The 26,491-nt window shown below is 40.0% G+C and overlaps 1 protein-coding gene across 2 annotated transcripts; it reads left to right on the forward strand.

Annotated features, from left to right (window-relative positions):
* Positions 1-16,972: 16,972 nt before the first annotated feature.
* LOC117947647 (proline-serine-threonine phosphatase-interacting protein 1-like) lies at positions 16,973-25,360 on the forward strand. Of its 2 annotated transcripts, none has more exons than XM_034876772.1 (15): positions 16,973-17,204; positions 17,819-17,919; positions 18,227-18,301; positions 19,156-19,190; positions 19,303-19,409; positions 19,754-19,816; positions 19,982-20,074; positions 20,511-20,586; positions 20,781-20,860; positions 21,426-21,524; positions 22,155-22,251; positions 22,461-22,554; positions 23,044-23,132; positions 24,774-24,889; positions 25,117-25,360. In XM_034876772.1, exons 1-15 carry the CDS (start codon positions 17,172-17,174, stop codon positions 25,246-25,248), a joined length of 1,290 nt encoding a protein of 429 aa, XP_034732663.1. In that variant the 5' UTR covers positions 16,973-17,171; the 3' UTR covers positions 25,249-25,360. The 2 variants fall into 2 exon arrangements, with proteins under 2 accessions (XP_034732663.1, XP_034732671.1); XM_034876780.1 differs by having other exon boundaries at positions 20,541-20,586.
* Positions 25,361-26,491: the final 1,131 nt, after the last annotated feature.

Genomic DNA, 26,491 nt, shown 5'->3' on the forward strand with positions numbered 1-26,491 from the left:
CAAAAAAATTAAATTAAAAAAATAGAACCAGCAGTGTCCATCTCACAAAACGTCCCCTGCAATTTTGTTTTTTAAAACAAGTTGAATCTATATTTTCATTAATTTCCCACTTTCATCATTTTCCAAAACAGCTGGCCACTGTATTTTACAGCAAACTTTACCTGAAGAGAAGAGATTAGTGCATTTGTTAGTGACTACTTTCAGCCCAGAATTTGCTCTTTGTGTTTAAGGCATTAGCACTGTGTCACCCAGCGCAACAGTAGCCGTATTTCCATAAACATATTTTTCTATGCATTTTAAAGCATTGCATTACAAACCTTGTGGAAGATGGCAAAAGTTGATAAAACTTCCTTGACTGTTGCACCCTTGTTGCGTTGTTTTTTTGTCTTTGTCAAAAAAGAGTTGATGCTCTAAATGGGATATGGGAACGCTTTAGCAGAAGTTCTGGCTTAGCGTACATTTTACCCACAACTGATGTGTTGTTTTCGCTGTCGCTGTCTGCATGCATTAGAATCATTGCAATAATGTGTGTTTGTCTGTGGAGAGCATCACCCATGGCCAATACTAGGTGAAGTCAATATTAAAACTCGCTCCAATGAAAAGACATTTCTGAAGACCTCACCATTTTTGTCGTAGATTCATGGGGTTGGATGGCCGAGTCAACTTGTTTTGTTTCCAGTTCACAAACTTTGCTTCTTCTACTTTGTTTACTATCATCACATTTCTGCCGGACATGCTTAAAGCGTAGCTTATAGCCTATATTTCATATACCGCCAATAGATTTTAGGACAATGGAACAATGGAACTCTATGGCACATTGAAACACGGTGAATCAGACTTTAGATACACAGACAGTACTTGTTAGTAGGATCAATTCATTGCTGGTTTTGTTCTTTTCATGTGGGTTGTTGTGAATTAGAAATATCTCATCCTTTAAATAACACACACACAGTTGTCTGCAACAACCCTAAAAGGCGGCCCTCTCTATCCAACTAAGAATCTACTTGGTAGGTCTTGCTTTGCCCCACACACAGCCACAGAGTGAGTAAATGGTCATCATGATCAATATCTATTTCCTGTGGTGTCAGGTTTCAGAATAATGTCCATATTGAACCAATGTTTCAGCAGACTCCCACCACAGTTTTTCTCTGGCAGCCGTCCACCGTTTCCATTGCTGAAGGAGAGAAAATCCCTACAAATCCAATTAAACAAATGATTTTCAGGCAAGCCATTGATCATCCATCTTGCTTCACTGGCCTAACTGTGAGATCCTAACAGCACAGAATGGGCATCTGAGAAGGGAATGTGCTTCTAATCTGGTTTGCAATTCCTGTTTATCCTGCACAGATCAGCAGTGTTAACTTAATAGGTGGAAACTCTTGATCTCAGTGCTACTTTAAACTCGAGAAAATCCATCCTAATACTAAATGCATGTGTTATGCTGAGGATAGAAGCTTTTGATTTATGAACACAACTCTCTAGAAACCAGTATCTGTAACCTGTGATCTCATTAAAACCAGCGTACCACCTTGACATTTCTATGGACACTAATTTAATAAAATTTACTGTAGGTCAGGTCACCGTTTTGCATTGCTGAGCTGTAAATCAAAAAGAGGGTCATGATCTGGCGGATTTTGGCTACCTCGTTTCTAACTGTAGGAAAGGGTTAAGTTCACAACTCAAGACTGACACGCAAGATAAAAGAAAGAAAATATCCAAATATTTTGGGGGACAGTTAAGAAGGAGATTTCAGCAGTAGAAAGATTTCCTGAGAGGCAGCAGTAGTGAAGCGTGATTTTTGGTTCTGCGTTGAGCCAGCATGTGTGTGTATGAGGAGTGTGTGGTAGAGCGAGGGAGAAGTGAGAGTGATGGTGATCAGCTTTGGCGCAAATAGCAACTCTGGAGCAAGGTTATACTAGTTTTGCATTTTTCCTTTGTTTTCAAATTCTGTTTAGTTTTAATTAGTTTTTAAAGCAGGTTTGCTATTTTAGTTTAGTTTTTATTAGTTCTAGTGTTAGTTTTAGTCTTTTTTTGTAATATGGGTAATTTGTCAGGGCCAAGATTCTAAAGGTCAGAAAAAGTATTTTGTAATAATAACTCATCAACATCATATCATTTTAGAAATATGGAATCACAATGTATTCAATAACAACACCAGTACATGCAATGTACATGTGATGAGCACAAATACATTAACAGTCTACACAAGATGCTGCAATAGGTGCAAGAAGACATAGCCTACTTGAATTGGCACTTTTAAATTTGTTTCAAGTAAAGTGGCAAACTCTTTGAAGTTTATTGATTTACACAGTTGTGTAGATATCCCAGTATCAATACACATATTAACCCACTCTTCCTCTTGCTTATGGTGTTGCTTTGTGTTTATTAATCAGCAGCTACCGGGTCACCGGTGAAAGCCCTCCTGTAGCCCCAGCGTGGATTTTCTTTAAGTATAAATAATGCTTAACTGTGATGGTCAGAGGACCTCCCCATTACTACCTCCACCCACTTGGAATCTTTATAACAGTAAAATCCAGCTCATGTAAAATACATTTCTACATCAGTAAACTGAGTTATCACCCATGGGAAAAAAATAGGCCAGAAGCAATGCAAAGCGCTAGTTAACCAATCAATTTACAGTCTGTGCTAAAAGCACAGATAGGGGAAGGGGGTGCCTACTTAAAAGCCTGCATTTTAATGTATTAATCAATTTATGGTTGTACTAGTCATTCTGTTTAAGCCAATGAATGGTGGATTACCTTGAAATACTGTTTAGCCCATTGACCAGCTACGTTTAAGATGGTGTGTGTGTGTGTGTGTGTGTGTTTGTGTGTGTGTGTGTGTGTGTGTGTGTGTGTGTGTGTTTGTGTTTGTGTCTTAAATTTGACCCACATCACATCCATGGAACTATATGGTTAATCTGGAGTATTACAGCTCTAAAGTAGCCTCCTCCTATTCAAACACTTTGACCTAGACTTAGACTTTGACTTAGACTTCTCTTTATTAATCCTTTTGGGATGACTCCCGCAAGGAATTGGACATTTCCAGCATTCGTTTTAGCAAGAAAAAAAAAAAGACAGTATGAAGATTACAAAGATAACAGTAATAATAATAATAAAAACATTCACTTTGGCTGCCTGTCTGATGACCAAAATACAATTAAAAGAGCCAGGTTGTAACAAACTTGAAGTAGCCTTAGACCTTCACAGCACAACTGTAGGTAGTGAACCTCCGTGAGGTGTTGTGACCCCAGCTCCAGTAGTCCAGCAAAACTCCTCCCTTAGCTCCTCCCCCTGCTCAGGTGCATCATAAAAGAAAGTGGTGAGTAGGGTCCCGAATTTTTTAGGCTCAGTGATTTAAAGTTGTCCCCTTCAACTAACGTGCTTTTTTGTGTTTTAGGTTCACCTGTTGCTGTTCTGTTTTCCTTGTTTTTTGTTAAGGTTGCTTTTTGTTTGCATTTTTGAATGAATGCTTTAGTGTATGTTCTGAGAGTGTTTAGTAGTTTAGAAACGGGGTTGTTTTTGTTAATTTTTGATTCTTTGTTTTAGGAGTACCTCTTTTGTCCTTTAACTTTTTTGGTGTGGCATGGTTGTCTTCAGGTGGGTGGCTGGTGATGGAACCTCGCTCCCATTGCATGCAAGTAGGCCCTGGGATTCTTTTAGTGCATGTTTTATTGTGGCATTTGTAATGTTGCCCTCCCAGACTAGGAAGACGGGGTATTCTTTCCCGTGGTCTGCCCCCCACTGAAGCGCCAACCTACTGATTTGAGTTTATTTGATGTATTTTCTTATAGTTGTTGTATTGTTGGAGTTGTCTTTTTAGATCAGTGTTAATAAAAAAAAACATTTGTTTTCTCTACTGTCTCTGCCTCACAGTTTCAACCCTGTGGCTTATTACAATTTGGCTTTCATATCCTGAAGTCCCCAGGTGGTGTTGTCGGTTCCTAAGTTAGTTCCTCCCCTTAGTTATCTTTAGTTCCCCCACTTAGTTTTTCATAATTAAATATCCCACTCCTCGCCACATAAGCAACAAATGGCCTGAGACGTTCTGCATTGGAGTTGGCTGGCATTTGTATGCAAACGACAGCCAACTCCACAACTCCAGCACTTCCACATGACACACACCCACTGGTACTGTGCCTCAGTCTTATTCTCATTCGGTTTCAGTTTCTCACACTTTCCCTCTGCCCTCCTGTCCTCCCACTCCTCTCCTCTTTCTCTCTTGTGCTCAGGCAGACAGGAAGTGTCAGGTCAGGGTAGGTTATTTCAGGCCTAATTGGGAGATTGATGTTCCTCCAGAAACCTGGCACCTTGACATGCCTTTCATCCTTCCTCATGCACTTCCTCCCAAATGGTAAGAGCCAGACATGTTGACGGCTCGTTGAAACACAGACAACTGTCATTTTTTTAGGACTTCTCTCAGCCAATCACAGGCAGGGATGAGACTGGAGTGACAAACAGAATCATCGGAGGGAAACCGGCGGGCAGGAAGTGAAGAAATAACTGCTTGTGCTAACCACCTTTATCTCCCAGAATTCCACAGCACTGGACTTACCTATTACTGAGGCTATAGAAATGTTGAAAGGAAAAGAGTATCCTTGAATGGGCTGGAAGAATAGGGACATCAGTCCCAGCTAATGGGGCTAATTGCGGGGAATGTCTAGAGGGGAATAGTGGGAGCAGTGGCATCTACCTTGTCCCCTATCACCAAGCCACATCAGAGGGGGCGTAACCTGAACCTCACATCCACCACTTCTACCACGCAAGCAACAAGCAGCTGGGGCAGACAAGAGCCAGTGGAGCATGTCCTGACCAGTGTTCTGTGTTTAAATAAGATGTGAATCCAACAATCATATGATTATGTTGAGTAATCGATTGGTTGATTTGTCAGATCTGTAAAACTGAGTTTCTCCTCAAAGTCATGGAAAAGCATCACTTTAAATCTTGTGTCCACCAGAGATGTGCTCATACGTTTCTTGGTTTTGGGAAATAATCTAGCGCTAGCAGCGCTAGAATTTTCTGAACTGACAGTTTGACAATTACACCCAAATAATGCAATGATTAGCCTGGTGTGCAAATGTGATAAAGTAAGCCAGTTACTTAAACTTCTTTCTCGCTCTCATTTTTTTAAATTTTTAACACAACCACTTTTGTCCCGTTTAGTTGGCAACAAGTGCTACATCGTGAATGCCTTTCAGTGCATGGGCACGGTACGCAAAACCACGCCTGGTCCAGCTTGAAAGAGCCGGTGTGAGCGCTAAGCATGCCCGGGTCTGGTTCTTACCTTACAGATTAACAGGAATTGTAGTCTGCAATGACGTAAGCGTAAGACGTAAGTGATTGTTTTATTGCAATGGGAAAGCAGCTAGCAGGGTAGTATGAGTGTGAGTACGCCCCAACTCCTACTGCATCTCGTCACTCTTTCTGATGGTATCCTTTGTGTCCCACCTACAAGGGTGGCCTTTCAGAACACTTTTGGCCTTGGACATATTTGGACAACGCAGTCTACTTTGTTTGGGCACAGCTACGATGAACAGAAGTCCATCTGAGGTGCTCCCTCCTAGAAGACCAGCACCAATGGCCATAGCTAAATGCCCATCCATGACGAGATGGGCAGCTGAAATTACCAATTAGTTTACTAATTGGGTTCAGCGGATTCGATTGGTTTGTAATTAATTCTAGTTACTGGCCCATAGAGCAGGACGGATGGCGCCATGCCTTTGTCCTACTGACACACTATCCCGCAGAGCTATGCCTCGAGGGGGAAGCAGCGGACATCAATACAGGGCCCTGCAGTTACTGAGTCTCCACCTCCGCCTTAACACACACACACACACACACACACACACACACACACAGAAAACACAGACACAGCCTGCTCAGACTCACGCAAACGCTAAGACACACAATATCGTACTCACACTCTGACACAAACGCACACAGACGGACCCCCCCCTTGCAGCGCTCGGCTGATTCCAGAGAAGGCGAAACTTCAACCGCCTGAGAAGGTGCTGACGACAAACAAAGACAACAGAAATGTTGTGTTTTAAGTTCCTGACCCTTACTCTTTGTGTGTGTGTGTGTGTGTGTGTGTGTGTGTGTGTGTGTGTGTGTGTGTGTGTGTGTGTGTGTGGGTGTGTGAGGGTGTGAAAAAGAAATAGAGAAAAAGACAGCAATTCCAATCCGGTGTGGTCTGAGAGTTGGAGTGGAGAGGGAACTTTACACCTTCAAGTTACTTATTTTTGTTTTTGCTATTCATGATTTACTGTGAACGTACATTTTTGCATGTGCAAGCAGGTGTGTGTGACTGAGTGTGTAGTAGTGAGTGTGAGAGAATGGTGTAGCAGCAGTGGCCCAGTGCGGAGGTCACATGGCTCATTGATACCTCCCACACTGAAGGTCAAGGCTTCTCCACCCAGCAGCAGAGGAGGCGAGGTTGATACAGATCGATGATCCAGATAAAAATACACTGCACCTCAGCTAGTCTCCTTTTATAAATACACAGCCACACAAGTTCACAAACATATTCACACACCCTCAACAAATGACTTAAAGGCCAATACAAATGATCCTGGCCTCCTTTTAATGAAAGCAATATCAAAACAAGAGTCCGCCACAGTGACTGCTTGCTTTTAGGACAACAAAACGTTAATGGAAGACCATTAAAAGATCATAACAGCTTAAACGATAAGGTCTCTGTTGTTGCTCTGGCCCAAACCTCCTGCAATCCAACAGCCGTTTGCACTCAATATAAAGCGGGACAGGGTGGGAGGTAAAGTTACTTCTAGTGGCAGTACACTGATACCTACCAAGCATGCTGGTCAAAAAAATCCCTTGGGGCAAAGAGAGAAAGTGCAGTGGCTGAGTGGACATTGGTGGGCTGCAGAGAGAGAGAAAATCAGACAAGGGTGCAGCTCATGAAAGACGACTGTGTGATTTATGTGAGCAGCGAGAGGAGTGGTAATTGGGAGGAAAGCTCCACAATGCTTTTAGTTCATGTCAAATTGACTACTGAAAGATGTCTGCGCTGCCACCGCTCCTGATTATAAATGCTGGTTAACAGTGGGAACAGGGCTGTGCCGGTGAGCACTCATTAGGTAATGAATGAAGCGCCATGCTGAGAAAGGATGGGGGCAGTGGCAGCTACAGAGAGGAAGACAAGATAGTATGTGATTTCCTACTAAGACAATGTTCCTTAATGGTCACCTGGCCAGTGCATTAAAGGAAGCTGCCAAAAATGGTTTGACAATGTTGGCATGTAAAAGTATTTTAAATCAGAACATTACATTTTTTTTTGAATGGCAGCAATAGTTTTGTCCTCTGTTTTTGGAAACTTGAAACTATTGGCTCGCAATCTGTTATTTTGTATCATTAACTTAATAGTGTTATTGTAATTGGAATCATGTGTGTCAAAAGCAAAAGAAATACAATTACACCCAAATAATGCAATGATTAGCCTGTGCGTATTTACACAACGCCTTTTGTTCTGTTTAGTTTGCAACGAGTGCTATATCATGAATGCCTTTCAGTGCCGGGGCACGGTGCGCTAAACCATTCCTGGTCCCGCTTGAAAGAGCCGGTGTCTTCCACACGGGTCTGGTTCTTCTCTGGTCCCGCAATGTAATGACGTTAGTGTGAGTACGCCCTGCCTCTCCCCACTCTTTCTGATGGCATTGTTTGTGTGCCACCAAAAAGGATGGCCTTTCAGAACACTTACATACGAACACAACATAGTGTCACCAATTAAATAATTTTGAGTTAATTAACAATAGCGGATGAACCAGCTCATGCTTTTTAACCTGTATCTGTTGTAGCAGTTTAGAATTGGACATCACTCATGGATTCTTTGTGGAAATTACAGCAATGTTTGTCCAAACAAATGTGTGCATGCATGGTGCTTGTCCAATGGTTCAGCATCTGTATCCAACATTGTATTTTAAAAGCAAAAATGTAATTACAATAACAAAACCACAATCAATATTCCAGTGTGTCATGACAAGAACTAGGCACAGTCGAGGTTAACTACATCACATCAAACAGTTGACTTGTTGTTGAATGAGATGTCCCCATTCCACCACGACTGTATCCAAACTGCTCAAGCTTGCAAAACATACTGAGAGGGGACAGAGAAAGAGGAGGGGTGCTCGGAGCATGCCTGTGGCAAACCTCCGTCAGATATTGTTTGTGTTTAGCGCTTGGTCCCATGAAGAATTGATGAAGCCCTCTGGAATGGGGCTATCATCAGGACAGGGAAGAATCAGAGCATGGCAAAAACCACACTTAGCTTCCCCCGTGGAAAGCTCCCGCCATTTATGAAAGCTATCCATTAGCTCCAGCCACGGGGCCCATCTCCTGCACGCATCCATGGTCACTGCAATGTCTGTGTGTGTATGTGTGTGTGGAGGATATTAAAAGAAATGGGTGAAACAAATAAAAAATAAAAAAGACAAGAAGAAGTAAAAAAGAGGAGATGAGTGTGAGAACAAGATTATCGTTAATTATATTTTACATCTGTGAAAAGTCAGTCAGTCAAGCAGTAAGGTGATTGGTTGAAAACATTTTGCTGCACATTAAAAGTATGCGCTGTGGCAAACATACACTCACAATCATGTAGAGCCATTAGTACTGGTGGCCTGTTTGAAGCCTAAAGGGCACATCCCAAATGCTCAATGGTGTGTGTGTGTGTGTGTGTGTGTGTGTGTGTGTGTGTGTGTGTGTCTGCTTGTAAATCGTGAGAAAGACAAAAATTGCAGAAGAATCAGAAGAAAGAAAGAAAGAGACAGAGATGGTAGAGAAGTAATAATAAAGATAGAAATAATGTACAGAGATTCAAAACATGAAGAAAACACAAAGGGGACAGCGGTAGTCAGAGACAAACCCTGTACACGAACAGACACACAAACACACACACATACACACACAGACACACACATGCACACACAGCTGATCTTCTTACACAGCCTTGGCTGTCTGTAGGCTAACCACAATCCTGCTCCCTGCAGTGCTGACCGCAAAGCAGTCAACAGAGGCACACCGGGCCTTATCCTGCATGACACGCTGGTCGATAATCATGCACACCACCGCATAGCACAACACCACTGTAAATGCAATACCTGGGCCTGCCTGCCTGCCATCCTGCATAAATAAACATGCCCGAATGGAGCCACACTCACACAGTAATTTATTGTCTAGAAATGAACGTCTTCAATCAAATTATAAGGAATAATAAATCCTATTGACTATCTGATGTCTTCTTTTCTAAGAGAGATTACAGTAAAGCAGTTTGACGACTGGTAAATAAGTCAGGACTAGAACCAGTTTGATAATCACCCATACACTGAGTTTGACATTGTGGTGAGCTGTGTGAGCTATGAATAATTTGTTGGAATTTGAAGTTTAAGTTTTACATTAGTGCAACAGAAAATCAAAAGTATAGATAACAATATAATAACAATAACAATATAACAATAAATATATGATAATATTTGCTTCTTCCTCCTCATTACCCTTTGCTTTGATGAATTGCTGCAGATGTTGGACATGAAGGCTAAGCAAAATGCTGCTGCCTCATACAACCCCCTCTTTTAGAAAATCTGAAAATCATTTTAGGTAAAGCTATGGATAGTCATAATCAATATAATCATTCTTTAGTTGATTGTGACTGTGAGTGACTCTCTCTAATAATTTGCTATATCATGACAAATATACATTAGTAGGTAAACTATCACTGACACGCGTACACAAATCATTCATTATTCATTAAATCTGCAGTGATATATTTTGCAAGTTTAACAGGCCGGATAAAGGAAAGCAATAAGCGTGTGCCAGAGGTAAAGGATTAAACAGCAGCATTAGAGTTGGGGCAACTCTAATACTGTAAAATGCATCCTGTGTTGTCCTCAGTTTTACCATGGCAATAAAATGTCTGACGGATCCCCAACAACCAACCTTGCACTGCACACTGCAACAGAACATCAAAGACAAACTGTCACATAAAACTGCTGATGCAACCCTTGTAGAAGTCCTGTATCTGTACGCACCAACACATGATGCGCCATCAAGCCATTCTAGGCATGTGCTTTGTGAACTGAACTTAAATTTAGTTTGCTGACATCAGCTAATGCAAGAAACAGAAAAAAAGTTAAAAGATGACCAAAACTATCGCCAGTTGTGACCGTTGCTCACATCTGCTAAAGGGTACTCTTTCAGAAATTCTTTCATTGTTGTGTACAGAAAACTGACTGAAATGCATATATCACACAAAGACTACTCTATATGCCCAATGTTTTACTTCCGGGGATGCTCCGTTGCCTCTACCTAATTGCATGTACTGCATTGACTGCCTTTGACTTGTATACAGTATGAATGTAATTGTATGTATATGATTGCAAATAATGTTCATCATGTAATGTGTTATGTATTATGTGTCAGGTGTGGACACCAGGGAGATTAGATGATTGTCACTGCATCAGCTAATGGAGATCCTTTAGATGAACAAAAGAATATACAAAAGATTATCCTAATGTGGTTCACATAAAACTTCCCCAAGGCTTGTTGTTCATTGTTCACATTGTTGAAACCATTAAAGATCCAATCTTCTGTCATCAACAGTGACACAGAGCTTTGCTGAGAACTGATTTACATAATCAGTCAGATAAAGGTTAGAAAAAGTAATGTATCCGTTTTATGATTTTTGTTTGTTTGTTTTTTTTCAAATTTTTGACAACTCTTGTCTGTGAGCAGTTTTGACCCTGGGTTATCAGGCTGCCCTGCATGTGGTGGACGATCAGTGAAGCAGCCAGTGATCATTTTCTCAGAAGGCCTTGCCATTCACTGTGACACTGAACCGAAAACAAAAGGAATGTAGATGGAGAGACTCATAAGGCACGCATCTACAAACAGCAAATTTAGAAACTCGACAGCCCCACCTGCTGTTTCATGTGTGTTCTGTCCTCGGGATTCAAGTTTTTTGTTGCCACCCTAAAAGTATGCATGAAGAGCACAGCACAGGGTTGCTTTAGAAAAAGCCATAATAAAAAGTGACAAAGTTTTATGCAAGGTGTTCAAAGCAGGAAAAAAATCAAAACAGTATATGGGTCACTCTACCATTTAAAAAGTGGTGAAGTAAAATCTTATTCATCACAAGAAGTACTGTTCAACCTATGAATGCAGATCAATATTTGTCCTGGCTCTGTAAGGAGCTTTCTAAAGTTTGAAAATACAATAGTTATCTTTTCTTAGGCTTGTGACTTCAAATTTGAAACTGTGGTATTTGAAAGAAATTAGCATTTAGTGGGCGGGTAGGATCAAATGGAAGACATCATCAAGTTGCATCAAAGCAAATGTAAGATCCAGTGTTTTGCGTTGATTTTGAGCATTCTGTTTTAAGTCTGTTTCTTGTTATTTCCTTAATTTAATGGAAGTTCAATACTCAATTGCCGGAGGACCCATTAATACTCACTCAAGTCGTGAAAATGAAAACTTGGCACAGATTTATGGATCCCATTGTCATCAGGCACATTATTCAAAGTCCAGGAGTCTCTTGCTGTATCTTGGAGTAACCAGTTAAAATGTAATCCAGCAATCTTAGGCAAATAGTACACATCAGGTTGAAACATTCTAGATACAGTATAGAATAGTGGCACAGTTTCAAATGTGGTAAGTAAAACCAGTACAATTTAAATATCTGTTCTGAAAAATTGTGCAAGCAAAATCTCGGCATGTTTGTTATAATCAAAAATACTTTTGCTGTATTTCATATAAGTTGAAGCTGTCACTAACTTTTAAAATACAGAATGCCAGCAGATTTATTATGACTGATATTTCCAGTATCATCTTATTTATTGGATTAGGACAATGCACATTAATGAACATTTCTGTAAATGCGCCAGTGTAAGCCAATTGGCTATTTTTCAACTGTAGTCCTACCTAGGATGCATGTCTTTTTATGGTGGGAAGAAACCGGAGCACCCGGAGGAAACCACGCAAACACGGGGAGAACATGCAAACTGCACACAGAAAGGCCCAATTTTGAATAATTAAACTTGTGTTGATTATTATTTCTGAAGTGGTTTCATTCAGAAAATGGTAATAATGTAAAACCTGAATCACTATTTAGTATTTGAAAAATTATGAATCATCTTTTAGGAACATGTATGAATGCAATGGTGGCTGATGAATACACAATTAAAGAAAACAAACCTGATACCTTTAATCAGCGTATCAAATTACGGGCCACTTTCCACTAGAGCGCTTTGAATTTAACACAAACAAACAAAGGTTAGTATGTGCAAGCACACACACACACACACACACACACACACACACACACACACACAATCCATTATCTTCCACTGAGCAAACAGAAACTAAACCTGCACACACCTTCATGCATGCCCACACGCATAGACACACAAAAAATCCATTTGGAATCTTTGAAGATAAACTACAAAGCCAAGAAAGGTGATGGTCCAGACGGAGTGGTCGCATGTGCTAGCCTGCCTCTGGGCAGACTTTGACTCCCCTTGTGGCCTGGATCAGAGGAGTGAAGCCAAGCAGAATCTCTGTCCTCTGTCAGATGGATAAAACCACTTAGCAAATTATCAGTCTTCCCTCTTTGGCTTTACAACACACCTGGACTCACGATGCAAGTGCATACTGTAAAAGTAGACATGCAAGTATATGCCCACATCTGCACGCATACAAGCAGCATAAGGCCAGGTCGTGAGAGTCATGAGAAACATGTAGAAGCTTGAAGATAAATGAGAGGAAAAGGGGGAGTGAGAAAGAAGAGGAGAGTATGAGGGAGGTGAGAGAAGAGCGGAAGATGATAACATGGGAGAGTGAGGTATTTAGGAGAAAAACTGAGAGGAGAGGAGGATGGTCCGGAGGTGTAAGGACAGAGAGCAAGAAAAAAGGGGAGGGTTTGGAGGCAGGTGAGGTGGACAGGGTGTGGCCCTGTGGAGAGAAAGGCTAATGGAAAAATTAGTGTAACACCAAAAGCCAGTTTGTTGAAGGGACCATGGGAAGGAGAGAGGAGCAGGACAAAGGGGGGAATTGTATGTGGCACGCATCCCTTTTATAGGGGTCCCTACCAGTATACATCAAATGTACAAGCACACTTACATGAGCCCTCGCCAACAATCTTTTTCCCATTATTCTTTTTTCATAAAATACAAACCAACACTGCACCTACATGCAGACATCTATTATGGACATTAAAAGATCATCAAATAAACAGAAACATGGTCATGACCGTATTATGTGACATCAGTGCTGATTAAATATTAATGCAAAGGACACACAAACATGCATACTAGAAGTGTGTGTGTGTGTGTGTGTGTGTGTGTATGCGTGTGTATGCGTGTGTATGTGTGTGTGCCCATACTGCCTTTATCACAGTGTCCAGAGAATCACATCAGGGAATAACAGACACATGAGGATCAAATTGATTAACACCGGAGTTCTTAGCAGTTATGTGGAGGATTAAGTCAGCTAATAAATGTTTCATTCAAAGCCAGATGTAGATCAAACATGAGAAAGGCCCCATACAACAAGCATGGGGCCTTTTCTCATGTTTGATCTCTCTTGGGTTAGCATGATTCTGCTCTTTCCTCTCCTACCGCCTTCTTCTCCCTCTCCTTCACCTCCTCCTCCCTCAGCTGTTGGTTTTCAGCTGTATTATGACAGCCACTACAGATCGTCTCACTAGCAACTACAGGCCCTGCCCTTGTGCCTACACATCATTAGGTCTCCATCTGTCAGCTTCCTAACAGGTTCTCACTAATGTGGCCAAGGACTCACTTCATTGCATTCCTATCCAACAGGCAGCAGCAGTCAATTAAGGACCAAGCTCCATCCTCTTCAGTTCAGAGACTCTTTTCTTTGACTTTTACTCTCACTCCCTGATCCTGCATTCTCTTCTTACTTCTCTCCGTCACTCTCCTCTTGCTTCCACTTTGCCCATCCTCTCCCTCCTCATGCAAGTTCACATTTTCCACTCCACTCCACTCCTCTTATTTCCCTCTTCGTTCTTCTCCTCATAGTATCTGGCGAGATTTAGGGCTAGCGCCAATGGTCAACATGGGATTAGCAAGGATGAAGGTTGGAATATGTGTGAAAAGTCACACACTCTGTAGGCCAGAGTCTCTTTCTCACACACACACACACACACACACACACACACACAAGTACCCCAAGCAACTGGAGACAAGCTGCTTCTGGCATCATATTTATCATTTAGCACACACATATAGGCACACAAAAGAAATGGAAATACTACATGTTTTCCAGCTAAAGTTATCTACAGGCTTAAAATTTTAAAGAAAATAAGAAGAAGAGAGCACAGAAAGATGTAGTGGCTAATGGCAGCGCTGGTGATACTGGTCCTGGCAAATGGGGTCTGTGGCTGTGTGTGTAACTCTATCTGTGGAGGGGGAATACAGCAGTGGTTGGGTAATGGAAAGGTCATTTAGCCAATCCCCTAGGTAGGGGGGCTGGTCTGACACGGCTCGTTTGTCACAGTTCAATAACTGCCACTCTTGGGAGTGTGAGGGAGAAAGAAAAAGGGAGGGAGGGAGGGAGGGAGAGAGAGAGAGTGTGTGCGTGTGTGTGTGTGTGTGTGTGTGTGTGTGTGCGCTGAAACCCTGGTGTGTGAACGTGTGCTCAAACCCTGGCAGCACAGCTGATTCCCAGAGCTTGTCCCTCCATTAGAGGCCTCAGATGGGGTCACAGTGAAGACCAAGCACCACGGACTCAGTCATCTCGACTTGAAAACTTGTAAGCCTTGGCCTGGGAGGATTATCTTGACTCTAACTGGTAAATGTTTGGTTTTCCAAGTGGGAAAACTAAATTGTTGTACCCTTTTGAACCCAAAAATGGCTACTCCAGAATGATGGCTAGCTGTTATGGCTTTGGATCAAGGAACAAACTGAGAACTAAATATAGCCTGCATTTCATTTTTACCCAGTCAGATAGGTAGCAGACTACACATAGCTTGAAAGAATAGGCTATATATAGTTTAATGTAGTTTCTGTAAATATTTAGAAGTATAAACTCTGAACGTATATGTTAGGTATGGCGGATGGGAGAAAAACGTGCTCTGGTTTATTGGAATTTCTTTAAACCGATCTAAATCGTCACGGTGGTGCTAAGCACTGCACAGAGCCCCGGTGCCGCTGGAAAATAACCTCAGGAAGGAACATAGTTTGGAGGAACGTGTACGTTCAAAAGTTGTTTTAGTATGCAACAGAAAACTCAGATTCAACAGTCTAGCTAACAGTTAGGATTTACCTTGCAGAGATCTGAGGAGCAGTTAGCCATAGTCCTCATAAATACAAGAGTGAATTCCAACATAAAGTAAAGGTAATCCGGTTGAAAAAAGGACAAACAGAAGAATATCCATCGGCAACGGATCAATCCCAGCTATAACTATGGTTATGGTAGCTAATACCGCTGATGAAGTAAAATGTATCCTTGAATACATTAAACAGGTGCCTATCACACAAAAATCTGACATGGCCTAAAGGATACTGAGGCAAATTACTTCGAACTAAAATCTTACTTGGCATTGAATCTTATTCTGATACTCATCATGTAGATTAAGACTGCTGCTTTAGGACTTTGAATATGTTTCCCATTAAGGGTTAAGAAAACTATTAGAGCTAAATTAACCATTTAAAACCCCATTGGTTTGTCTGAAAAAAATATTGTCACCAAAATTAAAACCAACCTGTTTTTTATGAATTTAAGAAAAGTTAAATACAAGATACATATTTTTCTCAGGACAGCTTTATAAACAAATATACTGTATAATATAATAATATATAAAATAAATTGATGATTGTTGGAAGAGCTTTATAATTAAAAAATGCACATAAATAAGGAAAATAAAAAATTGCAAAAGACTACGCACCATTATTCTCAGTTGGCTGTATTGATTGGAACTGTGCATTTAACGTGTTGTTAGGTGTGTGACAGAATGATCCCCCAGCTTTGTGAAAGAGCCAAAGATTTTCACACATGTCATTGAGCGACTGGTGAGAGACACCACAGTTTGTCCTTCTCCTCACTTTGAAAATCAATAATATGCTTCTATGTGCTCATTCACGTGTCGCATGTCTTCCCGGAGAGATGCCCGAGGCATAGATTTGTATTCATCTTAACAGGATTGGGAGATTTTGGCTTTTATGTCCATCCGACCCCCGGAGACTTATGAACTACTGACTCTGTGTGGGTTTGATCCCATGTAATACTAGGTTTGTTTGAAATTTCTTGAGAATGGTCTGTGTCTCCCCCTTGTGGTCATCATAGGGGTATATAAAACAAGAGTGGAATGAAAGGGTTTGACACAACAGAAGCTTTTGGAGATATTGTGAAGAAAAGAACAAAGAATGATTATCCCGATTTATTATCAGACATATTTGGAACAATATCATTCAATTTGCCTTAGTTAACCCACTTTGAGGTGCAGTAAGAATAAGAGCGAACAAGGGAACAAGAGAAACAACAGTAAACACTGCAAATAGTAAACACTGGATTTACATTATTATACATATTTTACTGATTCAATTCAAATGCACTTGTATTATATAATAATTTGTTAACATATTGGCAGTTGTTATAATATTTTGAAAATTATAACAATGGTGTCATATTTATTATACATCACTGCATCTGCTTGCAATTGGTAAGTCAGTCTCTGTATTACTCACATCAGCTGTGACTGAAACCACACTCTATGACTCACTGTAAATGACCAAACCAATTAAATGTTGACTTGCAGCTAACACATAATATCAAACGCACAGAGACGTACAGACAACATTATCTAAGCAGAAACAATACATGATCTGCTGATGTGTTCGACTAAACATTTAAACTAGACTTTCAGTCTTATCCAACAAATGATAGTGAAAGAGCTGTGAACACATGGGGCTGAGCAGTCTGTGGTCAGTGACATCATGGGACAGAAGCTCTTCCTCATTCAAAATGACTCACGGACTTTTGGGCCACTCACGGTTTTAAACACCATTTTGCTCAGCCACGAGCTTCAACAAATTGTGTTATAATTGTTGGTGAGCGATTGACTTTAGAGAGAAGTCCAGGAAAAGAAGTTTCCACTGAGAAAAGCAAGAAAGCAACTGTGTTAGGTTCAAGGAAGTAACAACTGAAATGACACCTTTGATGTTTAAAGATGCTTTCTGGGTAAGTCTATTTCTGTGGTCTAATGCTCATCCTTCATTGGCATATTCACAGTCATACAATAATTGATCTTAAATCTTCAGATTATTTATGTGGGATTCTAATGTTAAGTAAATTACAATTGAATGTTTTCTGTATGCAGATAATTGAAAGTATCTAAAAAACGACACTTAGAACACTAGATTATCATGAACTGAGAGAGATTCCTGTCACTGGTGTATACAGACTGTACCAGTCATCTGCAGTCCAACATAAGCAAACATTTAGAGTGTAGATGTCAAATTTGACATTTTATTAAATAAAAACACATTTGTTTCATCTTAACCAAGACATTACTGCGTGTGTTGTACAGTTCATAAATCCAACAAACTATGTGCTACAAGTCTTCTCTCAGTGTTTGAGCTTTTGTAATGTGTCGAACTGTCAACCTGCGCTCCTAATAAGGGTTGGTTTCATGTACTGAGTATGTTGCCATGTCACATATAACTTAAGTGCCAGTTCTCCATTTTTACCACATAGTGAGTCCAGGATTGACTAAAGACATGTTGCAACAGTTGTTGAGCAATGTGGTACATAACAGTATTTCTCTAAGCTTTTTCTATTTCTTCTCAATACAGGGGTCAGACTTCACTTGTCATGCCGGGTATGATGCTGTGATCCAAAGGTTGCTAGATGGAAGGCAAATGTGCAAAGATGTGGAGGAGCTTTTAAAGATGAGGTAGCTTTTGTGTGATTATTGTGTGATTAATACCATGATACCATAAGATGAATAAAAATCTTAAGGAAATATCGCTTTCTTAGCAATGGCCAGTTCACCTCAAATTGACAAAACAACTGTATTATACTCAATTACTCTGAAAAGAATTACAAGATCAAAAGGTGCAAATGATGGGATCTGCACACAGACCAAATGCAGTGATGCATTTTGTGTTCCTTTTGTTAGGACAGTTATTTCTAACAGTTCCATTATACAACTAAATAAACAAATGATCTGGGCTGCAGTGTAATTCGTCTGTTCTGCACAGGGCACTAGCAGAGGAGAAGTATGGAAAGGAGCTGGTGACTATTGCTCGAAAAGCTGGAGGACAAGTAGAGATCAGGTAAAGACATGGACTGGCATTTACAGTCCGATGGCTATGAGGTCAATATTATGTACTGTACGGCATGCACATACTGTATACTTGGTATATTGGAAGAGGGCCACATATTTATTGTGTTGAAGGACAATGTGATGAGTTTGAAATACTGTTGCGGACTGCAACACACAATGTAAAACACCAGTCAGGTGCCTATAACTCATGAGCCTATTCTTTTTAGAGGAAAGAAATGTCTGTGTCAAAAAAGAGTGACAGACTGCGCGTGTGTGTGTGTGTGTGCGTGAACCACCTAACACAGCAACCCCTATCTCAGTATACAGAAGGTCATTTTCTGTTTTTATCAGTTTCCTGTTCTCTGTCATGTTAGCTACCTGGTATAGAACTGACTACAATCTAAAAGTGTCAGTTATAAAAATAAAAAAAATGTCTCTACCATAAGAAAATACCTTTGGGAAATTTTAACAAAAGAATAATTTTTAGAGATATATGAATCATTTAATAATAACATTGTAAAGTAAAAAAGTCTGGATGGAATCTCCATGCTGTCTTAGCATGTCATAGGTCAACTAATGTCAGTAAGGTGACGTTGACCGTAGACCTACTTTGTTCTGCGCCGGTGTAGCTGCTTAGTCAGTCAGAACGTCACATTTTCCCAAGCTTCTGTGTGTTCTTGGAAAGGAATAGGAAGGAACACATTAGTAAACAAAAAAAAGATGCAGAGCGAGAGCCCTGGATACATTATAAAATGTTGGGTGATGACTGTTGATGGTTATAAATTTGCAGAGAGCACCCGCCTCCTTGTAAACTCAAAATAAAGCATTGATTTATCTGATTCTAAATGTCCATTGTTTTTCCAGCACCTTGAGGGCATCCTTTGAACTATTAAAAACACGTAAGTTCGTCCAGACATGGACAAATCCAACCAGAGTACTAAATACTGCAATTACGGTTGTTATTTGTGTCTGACGTGTAAAATTAATTAGTTTTGCTGTTTTTGGCCGCAGAAATCGAGAACATCGGTAACTTTCACATCCAACTCTCTGATATATTGAAAGAGGAGGTGAAAAAGATTGAGACATTCAGAGAGCGGCAGAAAGAGCAGAGAAAGAAGGTAAAGGGCATTTGTGTTGCTTAAGAACTGACTTATTGCACACAATAGAGATATAGAGGTAAGGTTGCATTGCCCTGAAAACCACAAAGTGAGGTTTGATGGCTAGAGACATAAAGAGATTATTCTCCTCTTCCCGTTGAAGATTGTATGCAACCCTCATTTAAATCCCTTTTCAGTTAATACATATTGGCAAAGCTAAGTAATGGCGAAGTAATAAATGGACCACTAAAATCCGGCATTAAACAACAGCATGTTATTAGGAAGTGTGTGCATCATCGGTTGATAAAAACATTACATGCAAACTTGAAATAATTTTATTCTGACCCTTCCTTTTCCCTTTATAGTTCCAAAGCATCATGGAAAAGGTTCAGAAGAAAAAGGTTTCTTTGTACAAGAAGACCCTGGAGGTAGGAAAACAGCCACAGCTGAGATCCTTTAAAATTAGTGCATTTTGCATTTAATCCAAATATCAAACTGCTTGATGCATATGGCCATCATTTGGCATAAACAGCAAACATTACACTTCCTGTCCTTTGAGGAACTAAGTAGTTTGTTGTATCTGTCTCTCCCAGTCTAAAAAGACCTATGAGCTGAGATGCAGGGAGGCGGACGACGCCGAACAGGGGAGTGAGAAGACAAATGTTACATCCAAAAACTCAGAAAAGGTGCAAAAATTAAATGAGCTACCTCACTATGAAAGTAATGTCAGACTAGGGATTCAAATACAAACTTCCATTTAGCCATTTGGCTTTGCACCCCAAACTGAGTGCAAATGTCTAGCTGATAGCAGGTCAACATTAGTGGAGGAACTTTTCTGCAATTGTGCACAGTGAAGCAATTATGCAACATTGAACTGAAGTATGTTCATGTTTTTACATGTCGGTCATATCCTTTAAAGCACATTCTATCTTACACAAATGCCCAAATGACCCCTGATTACATTTAAACTTTTGTAAATATATATAGTATATAGCAAAGGTACCAAAGTAACCTTTCTAACATACATCACATATATTTTTGGGACTTATGATATTATTTTGATGTTTTAATGTAATGAAAACAGCCAGGTTGTGATCAGAGCTTGTAATAATGGTCATGCAGGTCTCTTCCTGTGTAACATTTGTTCCAAAGGTACGTCACAGAGCCAAGCACTGCAGACAGGCTGCCAATGAAGCAGGTATGAGCTAGAATCATGTTTCATCTCTATAATTGATACGTTTATATTTTACTAAAATTTCTCAATACAGCCACCTCTGATTATTTAGGGAATACTTGCACTGTACATTATTTATTTGTTCATTACATTTGTGTTTGCTACTGAGTTTCTTTTCTAACTATAACCACCTTTAATTAAACTCTAATCTCTCATAGAGAAGCTGTACTTAACCAACATTGATCAGCTAGAAAGTGTTCGACAGGACTGGGAAGAAACGCACAAAAGCACCTGTGAGGTATACTGTGGACTATATTCCTACTGTATATAATAAAATACTACTAGTACTAATATTAATAGTAACTTATTTATATAGTGCCCTTCGTGAAACCCAAGGACACTTTAAAGAATTGCTGTGGCTAGCTAAAGGAGATTGTTGCTTTGGAAAACAGATGATGTTTGTAAATGTGTTGTATATGACATGCACTGCTGTCTAATATAGTCGTAGCCCAGAACAAGAGCTTCTAACCACAAAAACTAGACCTGGCTTACACTCACCACATCCCCTTTATATTGTATGATTCCTCTAACTGAACCTTTGTACTGCTGACCAGTGAGTAAATACACTTTATCTTACACTGAATCAGCTACAGATAAAACTACAAACCAACAGCCACACAGTAACAAATCATAAAAATCAAGTTGTGTTATAAGCTTGTTTTTAATACAATTGCACGTAAGACATTCCTAATACATTCAGATGATACTGCTGGTGTGCAGTAATGTAGCATGACAAGATGTAGGTGAGAGACACAAAGTGAAAGAAAAGAATCAAGTAATGTTAATGTGTACATGTTTCTCAGGTGTTCCAGCAGCTGGAGGGAGATCGCATCAGCATGCTAAGGTGTGCTCTATGGGACCACTGCAATCATTTCTCCATGCAGTGTGTCAAAGACGATGAGGTGAGCTTACTTTTATTTTATTAATTTACTTGGATACAAACCTTACTTAACATGATGGGTTCAGCTTAGGTAGTTGTCTTACTTAAATGCTTAGTTTTAATTCAGGTGCAGGTTTAAAACGTATGGCCAAATACAATTTTAGTGGCAATTTATCAGGAGACATTTACAGTGTTGAAATGTGGATAGGACACTTTTATAAGAGCTTAAATTTTCACTTTCAACTTAAATCAATCAGTTAAATATGTACAAAGTATTACCCATGCAGTGCCATGGCTCTAAGGCTAAACTAAAAAGGTCAACATTGTAAACATTAGCTTGCTAATTGTCAGGATATTAGCTTTGTCATTGTGAGCATGTTAGCATGCAAATGTTAGCATGTAGATTAGTAGGCCTACAGCCCAAATACTCTTTCAAGACTCTTTCTTGAAAGCTGACACAAACAGCACATGTTGTCATCCATTTTGTGACTGACCAAAAGCCCATTTTATACCTGCTAAGATTCTTCCTCATTTATTTTTAGCATGGCTAACTTGAAATGAAAGTCTCTAAATAACAGAATGTTGAGTTATAGCCTACAGGTATAATGTACTATTCTGATTTTAAAGGAATTCCTTCTTGTTTTAAAATCAGTCTAACGAGGAGGTGAGGAAGCTACTGGAAAAGTGTGACATCACCACAGACAACAACTACTTCATAGGGATGAAAAGCACAGGATCGAGGCCTCCAGGTAAGAGGCTAATCGACATTTGGATTTTCCTTTCCCCTTCAGAGAAAATGACAAACTTGAATAGAGAAGTGAGAAAAGTAGCCATGACCAAAGAACTGAATTTAAAGTGCTACTCACCTTTTAACCTCTCTTGTTTGAGAACACACACAGGCAGAAAGCAAAACTTGACCTCACTTCTCAAATGAGCAGCCTGTCTTTTCCTCTCACAGAGCCCATAGTGTTTGAGAGCTACTACCCGAGGGAGACGTTTGGGGACAACAATGGCCAAGCACATTTCGCAGGAGGAGAATCCATGATAATGAGGTCTGACACAATCCACATTGAACGAGGAATTACAGTAAATAGGAGAAAGAATTGTTACTGTGCAACCTGCCAGCGTTAAGGGTATAACACATGAATACGAATCGTTGTTGTTGTTGTGGCTAAGGGCATAACTTTTGGTTCAACATTGCGGGGGACATTTTGGTAGTCAACACACATCATTTTCTGTAAACTGGTAAAAAGAAATTCTGCAACCATTTGTAAATATTCTGCATCAAGTTATGGTGCAAATGTCTATATTTATATAAAGGGAATATTATTGTTTTTTTGGGGTGGGTTGCACTGGCCAAGGTGGATTATTAGATTATTGTAAAACCCTCAGTAATACGCCTATGGTTGTGGCAGTGAGAAAAGCACCACTACAACAAAAGGATCTACACATCTGAAAGAATCATGTGCAGTTGTTATCAGTTGATCAGAACATTTCTGTGTATATTCTAAATATCTCCCTCCCTCAATCGAATCACTCAGGTGCTCCGATCCCCTGCTCCAAGGTTCTGTGAACATCAGTGCCGAAAGACTTCAAAACTCCGAGTCAGCACTGACACCTTTTGGCAAGTGTAGGTATTGCATTCACTTGTAAGATCTCTCTTCAACCATGGTAATGATAAGATAAGATAAGATAAAATAAGCCTGTATTGTCTCCTAAAGTAGAAATTTGCCTTGGGCATTCGAGAGAAACAAATGGCAACGCATCAACACACACAACAGTTAACCTACACACAACATTATACATTACCTCATCCAATGCTTCAATAAACATCTAATAAGATTGTGCAACGTGGGAAGTATTAAACATTTCAGGCTAGTTGTGCACCTATCATAGATCTTTTCTTTTGGAATATTTGTTCTCGCGGGAGAACCGAGTGCCGCCACAGGACGTGCAAACGTTAACGCTTAGCGTGTTGTCTCATTTCCGGTGCTCACGGACGCTATTTTTCTGCTCCAGCTAAAAAACTTACCCCCATTTTCCACAAGATGCGTAACGGCTGCGGATCGGCTCCACTGCGTGACGGCTCCGTGCTCCGCCGTCCGTCAACCCCCACCAGCTCCAGATTTGTTACGGAATTGTTGCAGCCATGACTGACAGCTGAAGTCTCGAGGACCCGAGATCTCGCAAATTCATGTAGAATAGAACCACAAAACAAACAACGGTTTGTTTCCATCCAGAGAATGTAAAGGAAACAACTCTGCTGTGTTTCCAAGGTGGAGTGCAGGGAAATATGATCCGCCGTGAGCATGGTCTATTTTATTTTGAAAATTAACCGGATGTTATATTTGGTTTCTGTGCTTGACCTCCGGTTCCGCACTATCTGCCGTGTGCTGAACATAGACCGTAACGGTCTAAAGAAAGAACCCTCCCTCCTTAGCTAACTATTGACCTATATCTAATCTTCCATTCTCTCCAAGATCCTTGAGAAGGTGGTCGCTTGGTAGCACATACCACAATTTAATAACCTGATGGCGAGATGAATAGAAGTTCTATTATGTACGTATGTATGTACTGTATGCTCATTTATAGCCTAGTCTACATTTAGGCACCGTCTACATACTCATTTAATAATTATAGCAAATGAATGCAGAAAGTTAAGCTGGTCAGAATATAGCATATATAATCAATATCATGCAATATTTGTAATAAATCAGTTGACCATTACTGACCTCAATCAAGCCGCCTCCCTCATAATCAGCTGCCAAACTCCTGCCTCTCTCTCTCTCTCTGTATCTCTCTTGAATTGAATTGACTACAAACTATTTCACTTTTCCATTGTCTTTTACCGTGACTCTTATTGCCACTACACCGCCTACCAAGGGCCTGGGTCTGGCCGAGGTTTCGTCCCTAAAGGGAGTTTTTCCTTGCCACTGTCGTGCTCTGGAGGGAACAACTAGAACTGTTGGGTTCTTGTAAATTATAGAGTGTGGTCTAGACCTACTCTATCTGTAAAGTGTCTCAAGATAACGCTTGTTATGAAATTGATACTACAAAAAAAAGTTGACTTGAATTGATAGTGAAGTTTGTAACACAAGATTTAAAAGGAAGGTGCTTCAGATGCTTCAAATGTGTTTTGTACAATTCAAATAAAGGGAAATTAACTTCATAAACTAAATAAAAGTACACACAATAAAAAATGTATACAATGTATTGTATACATAAAGTTTTATAAAACTCTAAGAAGTTAACGTTTTGCATTTGTCTTCAGTTGAGACCCCAGACGGAGGATATGCACCCTTACCAGGCCTCCAGCATGGAGCATCGTTGGCCACAGTTTCAGCTGATGAAGACATCTACACTGTGCTTTATGAATATGCTGCACAGGTGATTACTATGGATGCTTTCTTTAGTATTTTTTTACAATGCTAAGACGTAGCTAGACATGAAACCAAGTTTGTCAAAAGCAGTATGCCATTACTCTGATTGTCCAATATGTAAATAAGATAATGTAGGTACAGTATATTCAGGTAAAACATTTCAGTGAGAATGGCTCGTCGCCGCCACTATTTCGTAACTAACATTTGTCATCTTTGTTCATAATGACTGATCAGGAAGTGGATGAATTGTCTGTGAGTCCAGGGGACGTGGTCCGAGTGTTGGAACAAGAAGAAGACGGCTGGTGGACAGTGGAGATGAATGGGCTGACTGGACTGGTGCCAGGAAACTTTCTGGGCAAAGTCTGAACACTCATCCACAAACAAGAAAATAAAGACAACATGCACTCAAATGACAACACACACATAAACACACACGTTCAGTATGTATTGTGTCAAACTTACAAAGACACCTTAGTGCACATAAGCACATGCCACTTCACTCACAAAACACACACATATGTTGAAGGCTTCCAGTGAATGCTCTTTACAGCCCCAGCTGATGGCCAAATTTGTATTCTTGTAACTTAATTTCTGAACCTGAATTGAAAATCTAGCATCCTTACGTAGTAGAAGGTTAATTAAAAAGTGTACATCAGACACCTCTTGCTTATTTATACAGTAAAGCTTTCTTGAAAGATTTCTGGACTGATGAGTGGGACTAGTAGTTATCGAAAGATATCATATTGTAACACTTCTACTACCTCATGTTTTGTACAGATAGGTCACTCGCTCCTTATACATCACTAATACTTTACAGTACATTCTCATGGGACTGAAAAAAGGATACACCATCTGGTGTTGAGAATGTGGATAGACCACAAAATGAGAATTGCTAGGTCAGTTTTCAACGTGAGTTTGATGAATAAACAAAAACAAGTTATAGTTAGTTGCTGATAGAACTAGTATTGTGTTAGTGTCTTTGCAAAATAGCCTTTAGGAACTTGTTTTGGTGGAACATGTGCTTGTCCAAAAGTAGTTTTAGTTATGCAACATAATGCACATTTTACATTTTGCACACAGTTAACACAGGTGATAATGGGCACATACTTGTTGTATTTATTTCACCGTTTGGGTAACTTTTTGCTCTTCTGTTTTCCCACACTCCAGGCACTTAACATAGTTTATGTAACATAGTAGTGAGACACAGTAGATGAGATGGCCCACCAAAGATTAATGCAGCCCACATGCAATTAAAACACCATTTAAAACTATTCTATCCAGCCACTGACTTTAAATAGTTTAACAATAATGAATAACAGCAGCTGATAATTTTATGTTTTATTAGGTTCTATATATTTCTAAATTATTCAGTAGGGCCTATTACTAAAACCACACTTTTTAGAAGGGGATTTGCGCCTGGTTTGGTTTTATCTCTCAGGTTCTAAACCTTGCTCTTATTTGACTCCTCTATGGCTATAAGTCAGTGGAATACTCTTCCTACAGAGCATATTTTTCTGCACTCATTCTTACGCTTAGCAAAGCATTTGTTGTTAACACCGCAGACTTGCTCTCACCAGCAAATTAATGTGCTAAATGACTGTGTATTTAG

The sequence above is a fragment of the Etheostoma cragini genome, chromosome 1, assembly GCF_013103735.1.
Source record: "Etheostoma cragini isolate CJK2018 chromosome 1, CSU_Ecrag_1.0, whole genome shotgun sequence".
Lineage (NCBI taxonomy): Eukaryota > Metazoa > Chordata > Actinopteri > Perciformes > Percidae > Etheostoma > Etheostoma cragini.